The 16,984-nt window shown below is 52.1% G+C and overlaps 1 protein-coding gene across 7 annotated transcripts in view; it reads right to left on the bottom strand.

Annotated features, from left to right (window-relative positions):
* The window catches only part of CIITA (class II major histocompatibility complex transactivator), a 45,851-nt gene that overhangs the window by 11,062 nt on the left and 17,805 nt on the right, over window positions 1-16,984 (bottom strand). For all 7 annotated transcript variants that reach the window (XR_005213457.1, XR_005213456.1, XM_037813508.1 and 4 more), the window contains exons 2-11: window positions 13,520-13,666; window positions 13,182-13,277; window positions 10,782-10,844; window positions 9,743-9,823; window positions 6,658-6,702; window positions 5,285-5,440; window positions 4,741-4,884; window positions 3,607-3,771; window positions 3,007-3,075; window positions 600-2,250 (exon numbers count right to left, since the gene is read on the bottom strand). Coding sequence is in view for 5 of the 7 variants with exons in the window: in XM_037813508.1 (XP_037669436.1) it covers window positions 600-2,250; window positions 3,007-3,075; window positions 3,607-3,771; window positions 4,741-4,884; window positions 5,285-5,440; window positions 6,658-6,702; window positions 9,743-9,823; window positions 10,782-10,844; window positions 13,182-13,277; window positions 13,520-13,666 (2,617 nt within the window). In the remaining 2 variants the exon portion in view is untranslated. The remainder of the gene's footprint in view (window positions 1-599; window positions 2,251-3,006; window positions 3,076-3,606; window positions 3,772-4,740; window positions 4,885-5,284; window positions 5,441-6,657; window positions 6,703-9,742; window positions 9,824-10,781; window positions 10,845-13,181; window positions 13,278-13,519; window positions 13,667-16,984) is intronic.

Here is a 16,984-nt window from a genome sequence, read left to right as displayed (position 1 = left end):
GGGCAAAGTAATTTTGGTGGGAAGGTGGGAGGGATTCTCTGGTGTTGAGGCCATAGTGATTGAGCAGATCGTAGAAGGACTGAAATGAGTCCAATTAAGAAATTTAGACTTCAGTGGAATGAAAGGCTGTAAGCAGGAGTGGGATATGATCAGACTTGAGTTCTGAGATTGCTCTGGTGGCTGAATGGAAACTGGAGAGGAGGAGGAGAGGACAGAGGCAGGGAAGGCAAGGGCGACTGTGGCTTCAATCCAAGCATAACTAAGCAATGGCTAGATCAGGAGATGGAGAGAAGAAAATGAATTCAAACTGAGATCAGTGTTAGATTCTAGACATGGTACAGTGCCTGGCACAGAGCTGGCCTTCAAATACGGGTTGAATGAATGGCACTGCCCCCTCACTGGCTGTGTGGCTTTGGATAAGTTACTGTCCCTCTCTGAGCCTGGGCTTCCTCCCATCTTAAAAACCAGGGAACTCAATCCTGCCCCCTCCAGCTGCTGTGTCTACAAAATGAGACCCACAGAGTGAGCTCTGGGCACAACACCGAGACCACAGGACGTGCCCCACACAAGGGAGACTCTCCCATCTCCCCGGACCCCACCTGAAATGAGTGACGCAACTGAGCCCCACGAGGCTCCCCAGTCCAGGGGGGTCGATGCCTGTACTGCGGAGGTCCAGGGAGAAGTCACGGCCTGCTGCTTCCAGGGCCCTGCCCAGCACATGGGCGTCGGGCGGCATGAGCCGGGTTCCCCGGAAGGAGAGGCGGGCGGGGAGCCCCTGCACCACGTGCTGCCAAAGCCCAGCGTCCTCCGCCTCGTGGGCACAGTGCAGCAGCTCCAGCAGCCGCCCTGCCCACAGCGTCCCGGGCTGCAGCCGCCTCAGGTAGCGCGTGAGCGCCTTCTGCTTCCTGTCCACCGAGGTGGCCGCCACCGGCCCGGTCAGAACCTCCAGGCAGCGGGCACGAGGCTGGAAGAGCAGGCCGGCGAGAAAGCGGGGCACGGCCTCCAGCCAGTTATCGTAAGGCCTCTTCTTCCGCGGGGTCAGGGCCAAATACTGCGGCAGCTCCTTGTCCTTGACTTCACTGCTCAGAGCCAGCCATACAGCTCCCAGGAAGCACTGCAGGTGGAAGCTGGAGAAGGCCAGCTCCGCCACGGGGGCCCCCAGGGAGGCCTTCAGCAGGCCCCTGGCCACAGCCCAGGCCTCCAGCTCAGCCGACGGGAGCTGGACCTCCTGCAGGGTGCTCTTGTGCCTCCGGCCCAGCTCCCAGGCCAGCTTAGCCAGCCCCATCAGGGCGCCGGGGGGTCCATCGCGGGCTGCCGGGCCTAGGAGGCCGACATAGAGTCCCGTGAGGGTGGAGGGCAGCTCGGCCTCCTCCCCCGACTCCAGGAGAGCCTCACAGAGCTGGCACACGGCCCGGCACAAAGTGGGGCTGTGGCTGTGACTGAGCAGAAACGGCTGGCCTCGGAGCAGCTTCACAGCTCTCTCTTCCTGCTCGGTGGCCCCCGAAAGCCCAAAGTAGCGGGTCACATAGGTCTCGGCCTGCTCAGCGGAGAAGCCAGCCACCTCGAGCAGGACGTCAGCCTTGGCCAGGCTCTGAGCCAGGCGGCCCCGGGGCCGGGCCGTGAGGAGCAGGGTGCAGCCACGGAGTAGCTTCCTCTGGAAGAGGCCGGCCAGGAGCCCCCTGGGGGAGTGGGGTTCCGTGGGCGCAGGTCCGCACCCACTGTGCAGGAGGCCCTCGTGGGCCTCGAGTTCCTCAAAGCCATCCAGGATGAGCAGAAGGCGCTCAGGCCGCCTCACCACGTGGCCAAAGACCTCGTCGTCGGCCGGCAGCGGCTGTGGGCCCAGGGAGAAGAGCAGATCTTGCAAACGACAGGTGTCCCCCAGACGGTCCAAGGAGTGGCAGGGGAAGTAGAAGACGAAGTCGTATTGTGGCAGCTGCCCACAGGCCCAGGCCCAGCTCACGGCCCGGGCCCAGCAGCTCTTGCCCAGCCCCGCTTTGCCCAGCACGGCGATCACCTGCGTCTCGCGCCGCCGCCGCCGGTCACCGGCGGCCAGCAGCACCTCCGCCAGGCCCCCGCGGACCTGCTGCCGCTCCGCCCAGTCCTGCGTGGCCAGCTCCCTCTCCTGGCCCTTGCCGCCGCTCCTCTCCAGTCGTGCCCACGCCAGTTCCGCCTCCACCAGGAAGCCATCCAGGCCTGCGGGCTCGGCCAGGTACTTGTCCCGGAGGGCGCTGCAGAAGCGCTCCACCCCCTCTGCAGGGGCCAAGAGGTGGGGGGGCGGGGGTCAGGGTTGAGTGGCAGGACTGGCCAGCAGAAGACCACACAGTCTTCCTCCATAACGGCCTCAGTCCACCACCCACTCATTCACTCATTCATTCATTCATTCATGGCCGCACCCATTCGGGCACTCATCATCTCGCTCGTTCATTGAGCCACTCCTTTTATTCCTTTTCTCATTCCTTCATTTACTTGCTCGCTAGGGGAGGCCGTAGTGGGGGAGGGTTAAGGGCTAAGACAGCGGAGCCCGTCTGTCTGGGTTCAAATCCTAGTGCCACCACTTACAAGTAATCTCAAGCAAGTTATAGACCCTGTTATGCCTCAGTTTGCCCCTCTGTCAAATGGGGGTAATCAGAGTGCCTCCTTCATAGGGTCACTGAAACGCCAATGATTTAACAGACCACAAATGCTTAGGAGAGTCCCTGGTACAGAGCAAGCACCTGCTAACTCAGCCTTCTCTTGCTAACTCTTTCATTCCAACCATCCGTTGACTTCTTCATTCATTCACTCACCCAGTCATTCACACTCCCCTCTCATTACACACCGACTCCCGGCATGGACTTGTGTGGTGGTAGCTCCTCAACGAATGCAATAATCAAAAGAGTACGTGTATGAAGGAATGAGTGAGCCCACAAATAAGGGACTGAATAAATATGGAGTGAATGAATGAGCAAAGCCAGACTTGGGCTTCTGCTCCCGGTACCCCAAGGCAGGGTCCCCGCCGCCACTCACCAGGCCACTTTGGAACCTTGCTGGAGACCTCGCGAGCCTCTGGGCATTGGGTAGGAGAAGTTTCCTCCTCTGGAGATGAAGAAGCCAGCGTCAGAGTCAGGGTGAGGGGTGCCCTGGGGACTTCCCTCCCTCTGCGGCGCCCGGACCTCTGGGCACCCGAGGCCAGCCCAGGGCACAGCCTGCATGAGTTGAGTCTCCCCAGGAACGAGGTTATGAGATGGTGACCTGAGGCTGTAGCTGCCAACAGTGTATTTCTGGAAGGTTCACCAATGTTTTAAAAATCACAGTATCTATGTAAAATTCCAGATTTCCAGAGTCTCCTGACAAATTAGAAGTTCTGGCCACCCTGGGCCTGCTTCCCTGCAGGACGATAAGCAGCTAAAGGCTGGTGGCCCCACTTGGGCAGGGTATAGGTTCTCCATTTGTCCCCTCCTCTCCCTCCCAGCGCCCTGGACACCCTCTGCACTGCCTGCTTTACCCGCTAATACGAGCTGCTGTCCAGGCAGGCGGTCGCTGTGGACTTTGTCTGAGGCAAGTCCTCCCAACCCGGCCCCTCTCAATCCTGCTTTCAGGAACTCCCACAGGCCCGGAGGCCCTCACCCGCTGTGGCTGCACGGGAGGTCAGGGCAGGCTCCGGCAGGCTGGGCAGGTCGGCTGCCGACGGAGCGAAGGGGCTGGTGGAGCCGGGCCGGTCTGGGGACCTCGGGAGGCTGTGGACAGCTGGGCCACTGGAAGGGGGCACTTGGCTGGCCGGGGGAATCTCACCTATGTCAGGAGACAGAATCGTGTCAGAGCAACCAGGAATGCATCCAGGAATCCGCTGGGGTCACCCCCACCCCAAATCAGGCTGTGCAGCTTGGGAAGTCTGGGGAGAGGGGAGGGGAGCTTCCATAGGAAGATGGAGCCAAGGAAAGAGCTCTGGAATTGCACCCAGCTCCTGGAGCCTCGGTTTCCCCCTGTGTGAAATGGACATGATGGCAGTGCACAGCTCAGACGGAGCTCAGGGCAGGTGCTAATATAGCATTCTTCCCACTCTGTGGTCAGTGCCCCTTTTCCCTTTTCCTAGAAGTCAGGCACCATTCCCTCCTCTGGGGCTCCAGGACATTAAACAGAAACTAGCATTTGACTTTGAAAAGAAGCTCCTAGAATTGAGCAGAAGCACCCCCTGGCCCTTCCCTGAGAGCCCAAATGTGCCTTCCCCCGGGGAAAAATCATAACCCCTCAGTGTAGCCGGTCAGCAGGGACCACCCAACCTCATTTTACCAACCAGGAAACAAGGCAATTCTGAGAAATCTGTGCAAGGATGCACACCAAGCTGTTGGTGTTGGTGGATGAGGGAGTGAGGGAGAGTCTCAGTTAACTCTTGTAGGGTCTCTCAGCACTTGGCTTATTAAGGAGCAGGTTAATGAAGGTCAAACAATTTTGCAATTTAAAAATATAATAAATTTGTAAAAAGATACAGAAAAACTAATGGTCAGAGTGGGAAATTGACAGCTGGAAGGCTCCATCACCACTCAGTCGGTCACTCATCCAGGCCACCTCAGGGAGCTCTGCTCCTCTGCTTTGATTTTTGGGAAATGGGGTCAGAGACAGGTGTGCTGGGGAGGGAGGAGTATGAGGGGAGCTGGACCACACCTGCCTGCCTGCCGGATGTCTGGAGTCTGGGGGAGGACAGGGGCAGGGGGCAGTCAGGTTGGAAGGAGTGGGGGCTGGGGCACCAGGCCTTGCACTCACCGTGGTAGATGAGTATACTGGAGACCCCGGTCCCAGCCCCTGAGATTTGCCAGAGTCCCTGGGGCAGTGCGGGGAGGGTGGGAATGATCCGGATGGGTCCCGCAGGGAGATTCAGGCAGCCAACCAAGGAATCGGAGGGGGGCACTGCAAGAGACAATCATGATGATTTGATTAACATCTGACCCCCTTCTCAGGCTGTAATGCCCCCCAAGAGTTACAGCTGTCTGTCTTGTCCATAGTGGTGTCCCTGGCACCTGGCAAAGTTGCCTGGCATAAAGAAGATGCTCAGTTAATAGGTGATGGATGATTAGGGCCAGTGGGCAAGTTCCCTAACTGACAGGAATCCCCGCTACGTCTCCTGGGGCTGTGTGTCCTGCTGAGGCACATCCACTGGCATGGACTGAGCCGACAGGGACCCTGAGGATGACACTGGCTGGGACAGAGGTGGGTGACACCAACGGGGGAAGCAGAGGTTCTTGCTGGAGCTCCCCATTCCTCTGCCACCTCCAACAGGAAGCCCACCCTCTCAAGCCCCCCAACATACCGGGCCTCAGGACAGTCTCCTCCAGCCGGGTCTGGCTTGGTGGCAGCTTCTCGTTGAACAGAAGAGGCGATAACGGCAGGCAAGGCAGGGCTGAGGCGTCACTCCCTGATCCCACCAGGAAGCTGCTGGCCACCATGGCTACAAGTGGGGGCTCGGCTATAGAGGGAGGGGGCTGCGTGAGAGGCTGGGTGAGACCTGGGTGAGTGCCTGGAGGGGACTTCCTGGGCTAGAGAGGATCCTGGGAGCTGCGTGGGCCTCCCTCCTGGCCATTGGAGGGAAACGCTTCTCTGTCTCAGCCCTGGCTGGAGCGGGTTTGTTCGGGAACTCTCCTGTGCCAGGCAACCACTCCCAGCCCTCTCCTCATGACCAAGCCCTCAGAGCTTCCCTGAGCAGGGTGGCTGGGTCCCAGAGGCTGGAGACAGAGAGCTAGGGATGGGCTGTGAGCCCCAGGTCCCTACTGCCTTCCTCAGCCAGTCACCGAGCCCCTCAGGAGGCCCTAGGGGAGCACCAAGCGCTCAGGCCCTGAAGACAGAAGGGCAGGGGCCATGCCATGTCTCCCCCATCAGACTTGGGGCAGACAGACTGTCTCCCTCATCAGACTGGGAGCTCCTTGAGTACAGAGAACACATCCCCATTATCTTGGGGTCTCCATGGGCAGGGCACAGGTCTGCCTGGGGGTCGTGGAGAGTAGGGCCCCTGTCTCCCCCATCAGATTGGGAACTCTCTAAGGACAGGGATCATTTCTCCATCATCCGGAGATCTTCATGGGCAGAGCCCCTGCCTTCTGCATCCGACTGGGGGTCTTGGAGAGCAAGAACCTTGTCTTCCTCATCAGACTGGAACTTCCTGAGGGCAGAGACCAGGCCTCCTCCATCAGGCTATGAGCCTTTCATTCCTCGGTCTGATCCCCACTCAGGGGCTGGTCTTGCCATCTTTGCAACAACAATTGGGGGGAGGAGAGGGAAGGAAGCATCTGATGGGAGGAGATGAGGAGTGTGGGGGAAGAGGGGCGCAGGCCTGGGGGTTCCGAGGAGGGCAGAGGGGACCGGGTTCCTGGCTGACCCAGGTGAGGCTGCACCCTGAAAGGAGAAGTGTGGCCAGGAGGTACAGTGCAGCAGGGCGTCTCAGTGCTGACTTGGAATTAGGAAGAACGGGTTGTTAGAAAAGAACCTTTGTAGGAGAAACGCCTGCAGCCCTCAAATTGTGAATCGTGACGATCTGGGCTCAAATCCCAGCTCCCCTTCTCTCTAGCTGTGCAATCTTGGGCAAGTGACTTCACCTCTCTGAGCCTCGGCTTTCGAATGCCAGTTTGTATATTTGCCTGAGGAGCTTTCCTGCCTTGAAATTGCCTGGTTCTGCCCCATCCTACTCACCTAGCTTCCTGTGCTTCAAGTCTGTGGGCAGCTCCTCTGGGAAGGCTGCGGAGAAAATGTGAGGTCAGCCACCAGGCAAGGGAGCGTCTCGAGGCTCATGGGTCCCTGTAGACCACATGGCCCCGGCCTGAAGGACTGGGAAGGAGCCTGGGGCATCCCATCCCCTCCCCTTCCTCTGACCCTTCTCGTCCCTGCTCCTCTGCTGGAGCAAACCTACCTCGTGGCACCAGGGACAATGAGTCAGCAGAAGAGGCAGAAACCCGAGGGGCACTCAACACGGATTTGAGTTTATAAACACAACAAATTAAACAACCTGCTTCTGAATCTCTTCCTAGCTATATGCCTGGGCAATGTAAGCACTGAGCCTTTGTTCACTCAACTTTGAAAATCAGGGGCACCGGGCATCAGCGCGCGCACTTAGCACCATCGAGCACTGAGCACATCAATGGGAAGTGACCTGCGCCCCCCAGCAAGGGGCCAGCTGCTCTGGGTTGAGTTGTGTCCCCTCAAAAGATCTGTTCAGGTGGTAACCCCTGGTCCCTGTGCATGTGACCTTATTTGGAAATAAGGTCTTGGCAGATGTCATTGAGTTAAGAGGAGGTCATGGTGGATTACAGTGGGGCCCTAAATCCGACACACTGGTGACCTTAAAGAAGAGGGGAAGAGACACAGCCACAGAGAAAAGGTGGCCTTGTGAAGACAGAGGCAGACTGGAGGGATGCAGCTCCCAAGGAACGCCAAGGATGGTCAAGGATGACAAGGATGGCCAAGGATGGCCAAGGATGACAAGGATGGCCAAGGATGGCCAAGGATGACAAGGATGGCCAAGGATGGCCAAGGATGACAAGGATGGCCAAGGATGGCCAAGGATGGCCAAGGATGACAAGGATGGCCAAGGATGGCCAAGGATGACAAGGATGGACAAGGATGGACAAGGATGACAAGGATGGAGAAGGATGGACAAGGATGGCCAAGGATCACCGGCCACACCAGAAGCTGGAAGAGGCAAGGAAGAATTTCCTGGAGAACCTTCACGGGGAGCCTGGCCCTGCGGCCCCGGGATTTCAGACTTCTAGACTTCAGAGCTGGGAGAATAAATTTGTGTTGCTTTAAGCCATCCAGTTCATGGTACTTCAGTAATGGCAGCCCTCGGACACTAACACAGTGGAAAACAAATTATGTCTTATGCACCCGATGAAACACCAGGTAACCCTAAAAAGGAACAAGGACGCTGAAGGACATATGGGGGAGCATATAGGTGTCTGCAGTTTACTTTGAAATATGTTCAAAATAAGATGGATGGACAGACAGATGGATGTTTGGATGGATACAGGGATGGACACACGGGTAGACAAGTGATAAAGTAAATATGGTCAAACATTTTAGTTAATCTAGGCAGTGGCTGTGCAGGTGATTACAGCACAATTATTTCACCTTTTCAGTATGTCCAAAAAACTTCAGGATAAAATGTTGGGTTAAATATTTATAAGAAAGAAAGAAGGGAAGGAGGAAGGAAGGAAGGAGGGAAAGAAAAAGGAAGAAAGGAAGAAAGGAAGGAAGAAAAGAAAGGACAGAAAGAGGCAGGACCATGGTATAGGAATGTGATATAGGAATGACCTCCTGACATGTTAAGTCAAGAAGCAAGATGCAGAATAGTGCAGGGGAAATGTGGCCATTTGTGTAGAAAATTAAGAAAAAAAAAAAAGAGCTGGCTTGTAGGTGAATAGACTATTTCTGCCCAGGCAACATTGGCTATCCCCGAAGAGGGAAACGGAGGGACTAGGGATCAGGGAGGGAGGTTTCTTTCACTGAACACCTTTTGTACCTTTTGGATTGTTATACCATTCACCAATATTATCTGTTCAGAAAAAAATAAATAAGTTTAGGGCTTATGTGTAGCTCGGCACATAGTAAGCACTCAGTTAACTGTCATGTCCGTTTTACATATGTTTTCATTCAACAAATATTTATTGAGGCGCTGCTATATGCCAGGCACTGTGCTGGAGGCTGAGGATGCAATGGAGAGTAAGAAAGACAAGGTCCTGTCCTCAGAGTGGGGGAATGAGGCAAAAAAAAAAAACCCAGAATAAACAAAGTAGGGTGCTAGAAAGGACACGATAAGCTAAGATTGATTGGGGTGATCTATGTGGAGAGGGTGGATAGGGAAGGCCTCTAAGAGAAGATGATGGTTTAGCCAAGACCTAAACGATGCCAGGAGACAGCCAGGGAAGCACTGGGGGATGGGCATCTCAGGCAGCAGGAACTGCAGGTGCAAAGGCCCTGGGGCCGGAAAGGGCACAGGGATCCAGGAATGGAAAGAAGCCAGTGTGACAGGGCAAAGTGAGTACGCAGGAGAGTGGCACGTGGTGAGTCTGGAGAGGCAGGCAGGGGCCATATCACGCAGGACTTTGTAGTATGTAATTTACAGGCAGGGAAGTGAAATGGTCTGATTTACATTTTTGAAGCTCATATTCTGGAAAAGTCAAAACTAAAGAGATGATAAAAAGATCAGTGGGTGTCAGGAGTTCAGGGGGATGGGGGAAGGAAAGAATAGGTGGAGCACAGGGGATTTTTAGGTCAGTGAAACTATTCTGCGTGATACTGTAGTGGTGGATACATGACATTATGCATTTGTCAAAACCCATAGAAGTGTACAACACAAAGCATGAACCTTCCTGTAAATTATGGACTTCAGTTAATGGTGATGTATCAAAGGGCAGACTCAGGATGCAAAACCAGTTCTTGCTACAGAATTTGTGCGTGAAGATACCTCCCTCACATGCAACCACTAAGATTGAAAGAGAAGCCAGAACCCAGAGGTCCTTTTGGAAATGGCAATCAAAACAGCCAGGGGCAGAAACCCACCAGGGGGTGGCCATTTGCATGTGGGCCATCTGTTACCTCCCCAGGTCACCAGCGGACAGTGGGGAGGGAAGGGGCAGCGGGGGCCTCCCAACCAGCAAGGTGGACAGGACTCAATGAGGAAATCAATGGGGAGCCACAACAGGCTTCGGAGCCAAGGAAGGGTCAGTTCTCAAGCAGGGTCGAGGCCAATCATGGAGGGGGTGACGGGCTGCTCACTCACGTCTTTTCTGACTTTTCCGCCCTGCTTCTGTCAGTGCCTCCAAACTCTCACCGACCACTTCTTCTGGTCCAATGTGCTCGACTTTGGAGAAAAACCAAATAGACCAACACCACAATGAATGGAGGCCCAAGGTGGGCCTCCATGGCCCCTGCCTTGTGGAGAAGGGAACTACGGAACTATGGATCAGCCGTGGGTACCATGGAGCGGCTGTGGGTATTTAGGGAGCAGCCGTGGGTGTTATGGATCAACCATAAGTACTATGGAGCAGCTGTGGTACCAGGGAGCAGCCATGAGTACCATGGAGCGGCTGTGGGTATTACGGAGCAGCCTTGGGTACCAGGGAGCAGTCATGAGTACCAGGGAGCAGCCGTGGGTACTAGGGAGCAGCCGTGGGTGTTATGGATCAGCCATAAGTACTATGGATCAGCTGTGGGTATCAGGGAGCAGCTGTGGGTACCATGGAGCAGCCGTGGGTATTAAGAAGCAGCCATGGGTACCATGGAGCAGCTTTGAGTATTATGGAGCAACTGTGGGTACCATGCAGCAGCCATGGGTATTAGGGAGCAGCCATAGGTACCATGGAGCAGCCTTGGGTATTATGGAGCACCTGTGGGTACTAGGGAGCAGCCGAAGTTACCATGGAGCAACTGTGGGTACTAGGGAGTAGCTGTGGGTATTATGGAGCAGCCGTGGGTACTATGGAGCAGCTGTGGCTACTAGGAAACAGCTGTGGGTACTAGGGAGCAGCCATGGGTACTAGGGAGCAGCTGTGGGTATTGTGGAGCAGCTGTGGGTACTAGGGAGCAGCCGTGGGTACTAGGAAACAGCTGTGGGTACTAGGGAGCAGCCGTGGGTACTAGGGAGCAGCTGTGGATATTGTGGAGCAGCTGTGGGTACTAGGGAGCAGCCGTGGGTACTAGGGAGCAGCTGTGGGTACTAGGGAGCAGCCGTGGTTGTTATGAAACAGCCATCGGTGTTATGGAACACCCCAAGGAACAAGGAAGGAAGTTCAGGCTGAGCCAAGAAACCCCCAACTTACTGAAAATGTCTTTGCTCAGGCCCTCCAGCTGGGAGTCCTGGAACACGTAATGGTCCAGTTCCGCTGTCCAGACAAGGAAAATTTCAGTCAATGAACGAAGTCTTACTGTGGGTCTGCTGAGTGCCAGAGCTTGGGCCAGGCATCAGGAAGCTGTGGCCCTGCAGGCCTAGCACTCAGCGGGGGGCTCAATAAATATTTGCTAAATTAAAGATCAAATGACCAGATTAATGAATGAACACTGACCCTTCCTGAGCTCTTAATCTAATTGAAGGAATGAGGTATGTATCCATGAAAACTTATCTTTTTCAATAAAGTAGTACAAGGCAGAGTGGCAGAGTTGGCTTGGGACTTGAGTTCGAATTCCAGCTTTACCCCCACTAGACCCACAGGCAGTGCAACCTTGGGTCATTACTCTACCTTTCTGGGCCTCTGCTTCCTCCACTGTGTAATGAGGATAAATAGTACCTATTATGCAGGGATGGGTGACATTGATTAGAGGCTGTATATACAAAGCATCCAGCACAGTAGCCAGTAGCCAGTAGATGCTCAATAAATGGTGGCTTATTATATGAAGTGGTACATGGCCAGGAACCATGCAAAGACAGTTATTTGGCAGAAGATCAGTGGAGAGAGTGCATAGGGGGGTGTGGCAATCAAGGAGGGCTTCCCAAAGGAAGGGAACCTGGAGCTGGGCCTTCAAAGACAGGGCAGAATCTAAGAGGTGGGGAGAGCAAAGGGCTTCCTAGGTAGTAGGGACAGAATGAGGAAAGATCTGAAGTGTGTGTTTGGGCAGATGACTGGTGGCAGTTTTCTTTCAACAATAGGGAGCTCTGGAAAGTTTGTGAGCTGAGGAATGGAGTGATGACAGCCAAGGTGATGGTGAAGATGATGGTGATGGTGGTGGTGGTGGTGGTGGGCCCTAACAGTTCCTGAGTGTTTACTTTGTGCAAATTCATGTTCTACATGCTTTACACTCAGTGACTTATTCAATCCTCACAATTATCCTGTGAGACAAGTCCCCTATTTTACACATATGGAAGTCATAGTAACATTTCAGGATGCCTCAAATGATTGCATGACCTTGGAGGACAGAGAAAATCCACAGACCTCAGGAGTAAAACTTGGGCAAAGCACCTCCCACCACTTCTTAAGCAAGCTTCCACTTCCTGTGGAGATACCCTTAAGAGAAAAAGAAGTCCCCAAATCCTAAGTGATGCCCAAATCCTTAATTATTGTTTCCAATTGTGTGAAAATGTGAATGCCCTAGATTCACAACACTTCTGCTTAAACCAAGTAAATTCCCAGAAAGGGAAGGAAGCAGGCAAGCTCTCAGTTCTGCAATTTCTGAGACACAGAGTTACGGGTCCTTTCCATTCTCTGCCCTTGTGTGACGCGGGATTAGCTGTGGGCTGGGGGAAGACTGGCCACATTCACACAGAGCACAGGCCTCCTGAGTTATATGGTTCCTGGGTTGCCAGGAAAAGGACCACTGAGGACAGTTGTGCAGGTTGTTCACTGCACAAGAGTGCCCAGTCAAAAGGGGCTGAAATCCAGCCTCCACTCTGCTAGCCAAGCTCTACATCCTGGTGGAGGTTGCATCTCACAGAAGAATGGGCACCTTTTTCTAATTTTACAAGTGTCTGTGGGAGATAGTGACGATTCTGAGAAAGGATCTTCTGCCCAACCACAACCCCACCCCACCCTACCCCCAAAAAACAGCAACTCCTCTCCTCAAAGTGTTCTGCCCTTATCTGAAATCTGCGGCTCTTCTTAGAATTGTAAACCAACCTGTCAGCTTAAGCCTTAGCAAACTTTCCTGTCTCAGATCCTTTCCTTTTCTGGTTAAAAACAAAGGCTTTACAGTGAGAAAGACCTAGATTAGAACTTCAGACCTGCCACTATGTCTAATGCAGCCTTGGATAGGTTGCTTCACCTCTCTAAACCTCAATATCCTCATCTGTAAAATGGGGATACTAATAGTGTCTACTTCCTTTGTTGTTTAAAGGATTCAAGGAGATAATGCATTATGGCAATTAGCCTGCAGCAAGTGCCCAATAAATGGCAGTTACTACAAATACTAGTTTGGTTTAGGAGCTGGGGAGAAAGAATGAGAGGCGTATATGGTGTGGGCTTTGTGGGAAGGAAAAAAAAGAAGAAACAGAAAAAAGTATAGAATAGAGGCCGAGGATACTACAAGTGAGAATGCCTGGTGGTCATTAGTGACCACCTTAGTATTCTCCATCTCCCTTCTTCCATGAAGTATCTGTTCTTCTAGCTTTGTTCTGCATTCCCCTTGCCATGATTGCAGGGAGAGACCTGCTTTGACTCATGGTGAATGGGTGACATTAGCAAAATAGAAAAGAATCCCCTTCCCTTCAACTGCCCTTGACATGTCCTCACCGATATTGGCATAAGCCTCTCTGGTCTCTTCATCACCTTCCATCTCACACAACAGTTTACTGAACTGGTCACAGTTGATGGTGTCCGTGTCAGGTTCTGGGAGGAAAAGCCCGTTGGATGAAGCAGGAAGGTTTCAGAAGGAGGCTTGGTGGGAAGGGAGGGAGAGATGGGGCAGGGGCTGGGAGATGTTCCCCATTGGGTGGAAGCAGCGCACAAGTGCGGGAGCTGTCCGTGGTGCTGACTGGAGCACACCCTGCTCCCTGTGGGAGCTGATTGTCTCCACCACAGGCTGAGGGTTGGGGAGGGAGCTGGAACGAGCGAGAGGGAGGAGAACCCACCTGAGTAGAGCTCGATCTCTTCTTCTCCAGCCAGATCCATCTGGTCATAGAAGTGATAGAGTTGCAAGGGGTCAGCATTGCTGTTGAGAAGCTCCAGGTAACTGCCCTCCAGAGGCCCCAACTCCATGGTGGGACACTGCCCACTGTCTGAAAGGGAAGACGTATTGGGTGTTGGAAGAATGCAGACAAATAGCACCCAGCCAGGTCACTGGGTGAGGACCAGGGTGGGAGTGGGAGCCAAAGAAAGCAAACAAAGGTGCTCATTCAGCACCCCTTCAATGCTCAGGGCAGTGGGGAAAGGAAACCCACATTCCTTTCTTCCAAGGAACTTACAACCACTTCAACCGGGGAGTCAGGAGATCTAGGTTCCACATCTGACTCTGCCACGACTGACAACAGCTGAGATTTTTAAAGTATCTACTATATGCCAGGCACAATTAATCCTCATGTCAACTCTCTTCATTTACAAATGAGAAAACTGAGACCCAGAGAGATGAAATTTCTTACAGAAGTTAATGCAGCTCCATGTGGAATGAGGCTTTGGTTCCAGAAAGTTTGACTCAAGGACCTGCATTTAACTGCTACTGATTTACAAGTTTCTGCCCTCTGTCTATACCTTTATTTCTTTTTTTTAAATGCAATTTTATTGAGATATATTCACATAACATACAATCCTCCAATGTGTACAATCAGTTGTTCATAGTATCATCATATAGTTGTGCATTCATCACCACAATAAATCTTTGAACATTTTCATTAATCCAAAAAATAAAATTAAAATTAAAATAAAAAAGAACATCCGAAACATTCCATTCTCCTCCTCCCCCCATTGTTCATTTACTTTTTTTAACACTCATTCACTGTTTTTTTAACTTTATCAAAAAATTAAAAAACAAACAATAAGAAAAATTTCTAACAAAACCAAAATAAACTTTTATTTCTTAATCTGTAAATGAACGGGTTGGTGCAGATTCTCTCTACGTTCCCTCTGAGCCCTCTTATAATAACCATTACCATTTGTTAGATGGCATATCAAATGCTTTAGACACTACCTCATTTACTCTCGAAACAACTGCAGGCATGTCCACACAAAAACTTGTACACAAATGTTCATAGCAGTATTATTCACAATAGCCAAAAGATGGAAACAACCCAAATGTCCGTCATTGGATGAATGGATAAACAAAATGTGGTACATCCATATACTGGAATATTATGCAGCCATAGAATGGAATGAAATTCTGATACATGCTGCAACATGGATGAACCTTGAAGACATGCTGAGTGAAAGAAGCCAGTCACAAAGGACAATGTATTGATTGATCCCATTTATATGATATGTCCAGAATGGGCAAATCCATAGAGACAGAAAGTGGATTAGCGGTTGCCTAGGACTGGTGGTGATAGAGGGTTGTAGGGGGAAATGAGAGTACAGAGGTTGTTTTTTTTGGCGGGGGGGTTGTCATGAAAATTTATCAAAATTGATTATGGTGATGGTTGCACAACTCTGTGAATATACTAAAAACCACGGAATTGTACACTTTCAATGGATGAATTGTATGGTATGTGAACTACATCTCAATAAAATTGTTGTAAATAGAACAAAACACCAACCCCAGAAGGTAGGCAGAATTACCTCTGTTTTGCAGATGAGGAGTTTGGATTTCAGAGAGTCTAAGCTACCTCCCCAAGATTGTGCAGCTGGCGCAGGGTAGAGCCAAGATTTGAAGCCTCATCCCAGTTCAGGAAGCCTAGGATTCCATGGTGCATCAGTCTCCCAAGGCTGTTGTAACAAATTTCCACGAACTGAGTGGCTTAAAACAACAGAAATGTATTCCCTCAAAGTTCTAGAGGCCAGAAGTCTGGGAGCCAGGTGCCGGCAGGGCTGCACTCCTTCCAGAGCCTCTAGGGGAGAAGACTTCCTGACCTCTTCCAGCTTCTGATGGCTCCAGGCGTCCCTTGGCTTGGGACCTTACGGTTACGTCCCTCCAGTCTCTGCTCTGGGGCCACATGGCCTCCTCTTCACGCCTCAAGTCTTTCTCTGCCTTTCTCCTTTAAGGACACTATTCATTGTATTTAGGGTCTTCCTGGATAAACCAGGATGATCTCCTCCTCTCAAGATCCCTAACTTAATTACATCTGCAAAGACCCATTTTTCCAAATAAGGTGACAGTTAGTAGGCTCCAGGGATTTGGAGAGGAGGTGGGAGGAGAGCTGGCCTTGAAGGGTAGGGGAAATGAAAGAGCCTTTTAGTGCCTCAACCTAGGCCTGGAAGAGAACGGAGGCGAAATGGGGAAGGGAAGAGGAAGAGAATGGCCATGAGTAAACATGCCATCTCACCACCATTTCTCAGCTGCTCCTTTTCCTTTCATTCACCAGCAACTCTCATTGCCTAAGATCTCTACAAACATAGACCCCGGATATCACAGAAAAAGAACTTTCCAGTCCAATGTGGGGCCCTAGCTTAGACTCCCTGTTCAGAATGGGTTGGGGCGAGAGCTGTGGGAACCCAAACATAACAGCTTGCAGTGAGGGCCCAGCCAGCCATGACTGGAGGAAGCAGAACTGAAAGATTGGGCCCCCACCTTTTTTTTGGAGTGGGGCCAAGGCTGGGTGGGGGGTGGGGGTGGGGTACAAGGACTCCATCTCTCCCAATACCATGGGCCTGGGGGGCAGGCAAGCAATCTACTGTTCTCTCCAAGATGGTGAGAGAATGTCCCCTGCCCCAAATCCTGCTTTCTGCCTATCTCCCATTCAAGCTATGGTATTCATTAAGAACTACCATTATAGCTGTCTGCTTCTTTTCTCCAGGCAGCAAGATCTGGTGACAACAGCTTGGGACCAGACTTACCTCTTCCAACAATGAGTTATGTGACCTTGGGCAAGTTACCCAACCTCTCAATTTTCTCCTAGGACCTGAAATCTGTAAGGGGCCTTCAAGCCCATCAAACCCAAACCTCCTTCATTTTACTGATGAGAAAACTGAGACCCTGAGAGGGGATCTGACTCACACAAGGCCCCACAGCCTGTTGATAACTGAGCCTATACCTGACTCCCCACCCCCGACACAAAACTCCCAATCCAGTGCTCTTTCCTTCCAGTCAAATGTTCCCATTCAAATAGACACCTGTCCTATCTAGTTCCAGGAATAGGGACCAGGTCCTATTATAGATGGGGAATGATGGGAAGTGCAGCAGGGAGAGGCTTAGGAAGTTTAATCCTAGCCTCACTTAATGACGGGCTCTTGGGACAACATCACCAAATGCAGTCAGGGAAATGCACCAATAGGAGAGAAAGAAGGCAACTCTCGTGAGCTTCAGAGTCAAATTGCCTAATTTTGAAACCACCCTCACCTATCGACTCACCACAAGCTGGGCAATTTCTTTTTATTAACCTCTTTGAGCCTCGGTTTCCTCATCTGTAAGATGGGAATAAAAATCAGTAACTCATAAATATTAGGTGAGT

The sequence above is a fragment of the Choloepus didactylus genome, chromosome 21 (assembly GCF_015220235.1).
Source record: "Choloepus didactylus isolate mChoDid1 chromosome 21, mChoDid1.pri, whole genome shotgun sequence".
Classification (NCBI taxonomy): Eukaryota; Metazoa; Chordata; class Mammalia; order Pilosa; family Megalonychidae; genus Choloepus; species Choloepus didactylus.
This window is presented reverse-complemented; position numbering and strand designations above follow the sequence as displayed.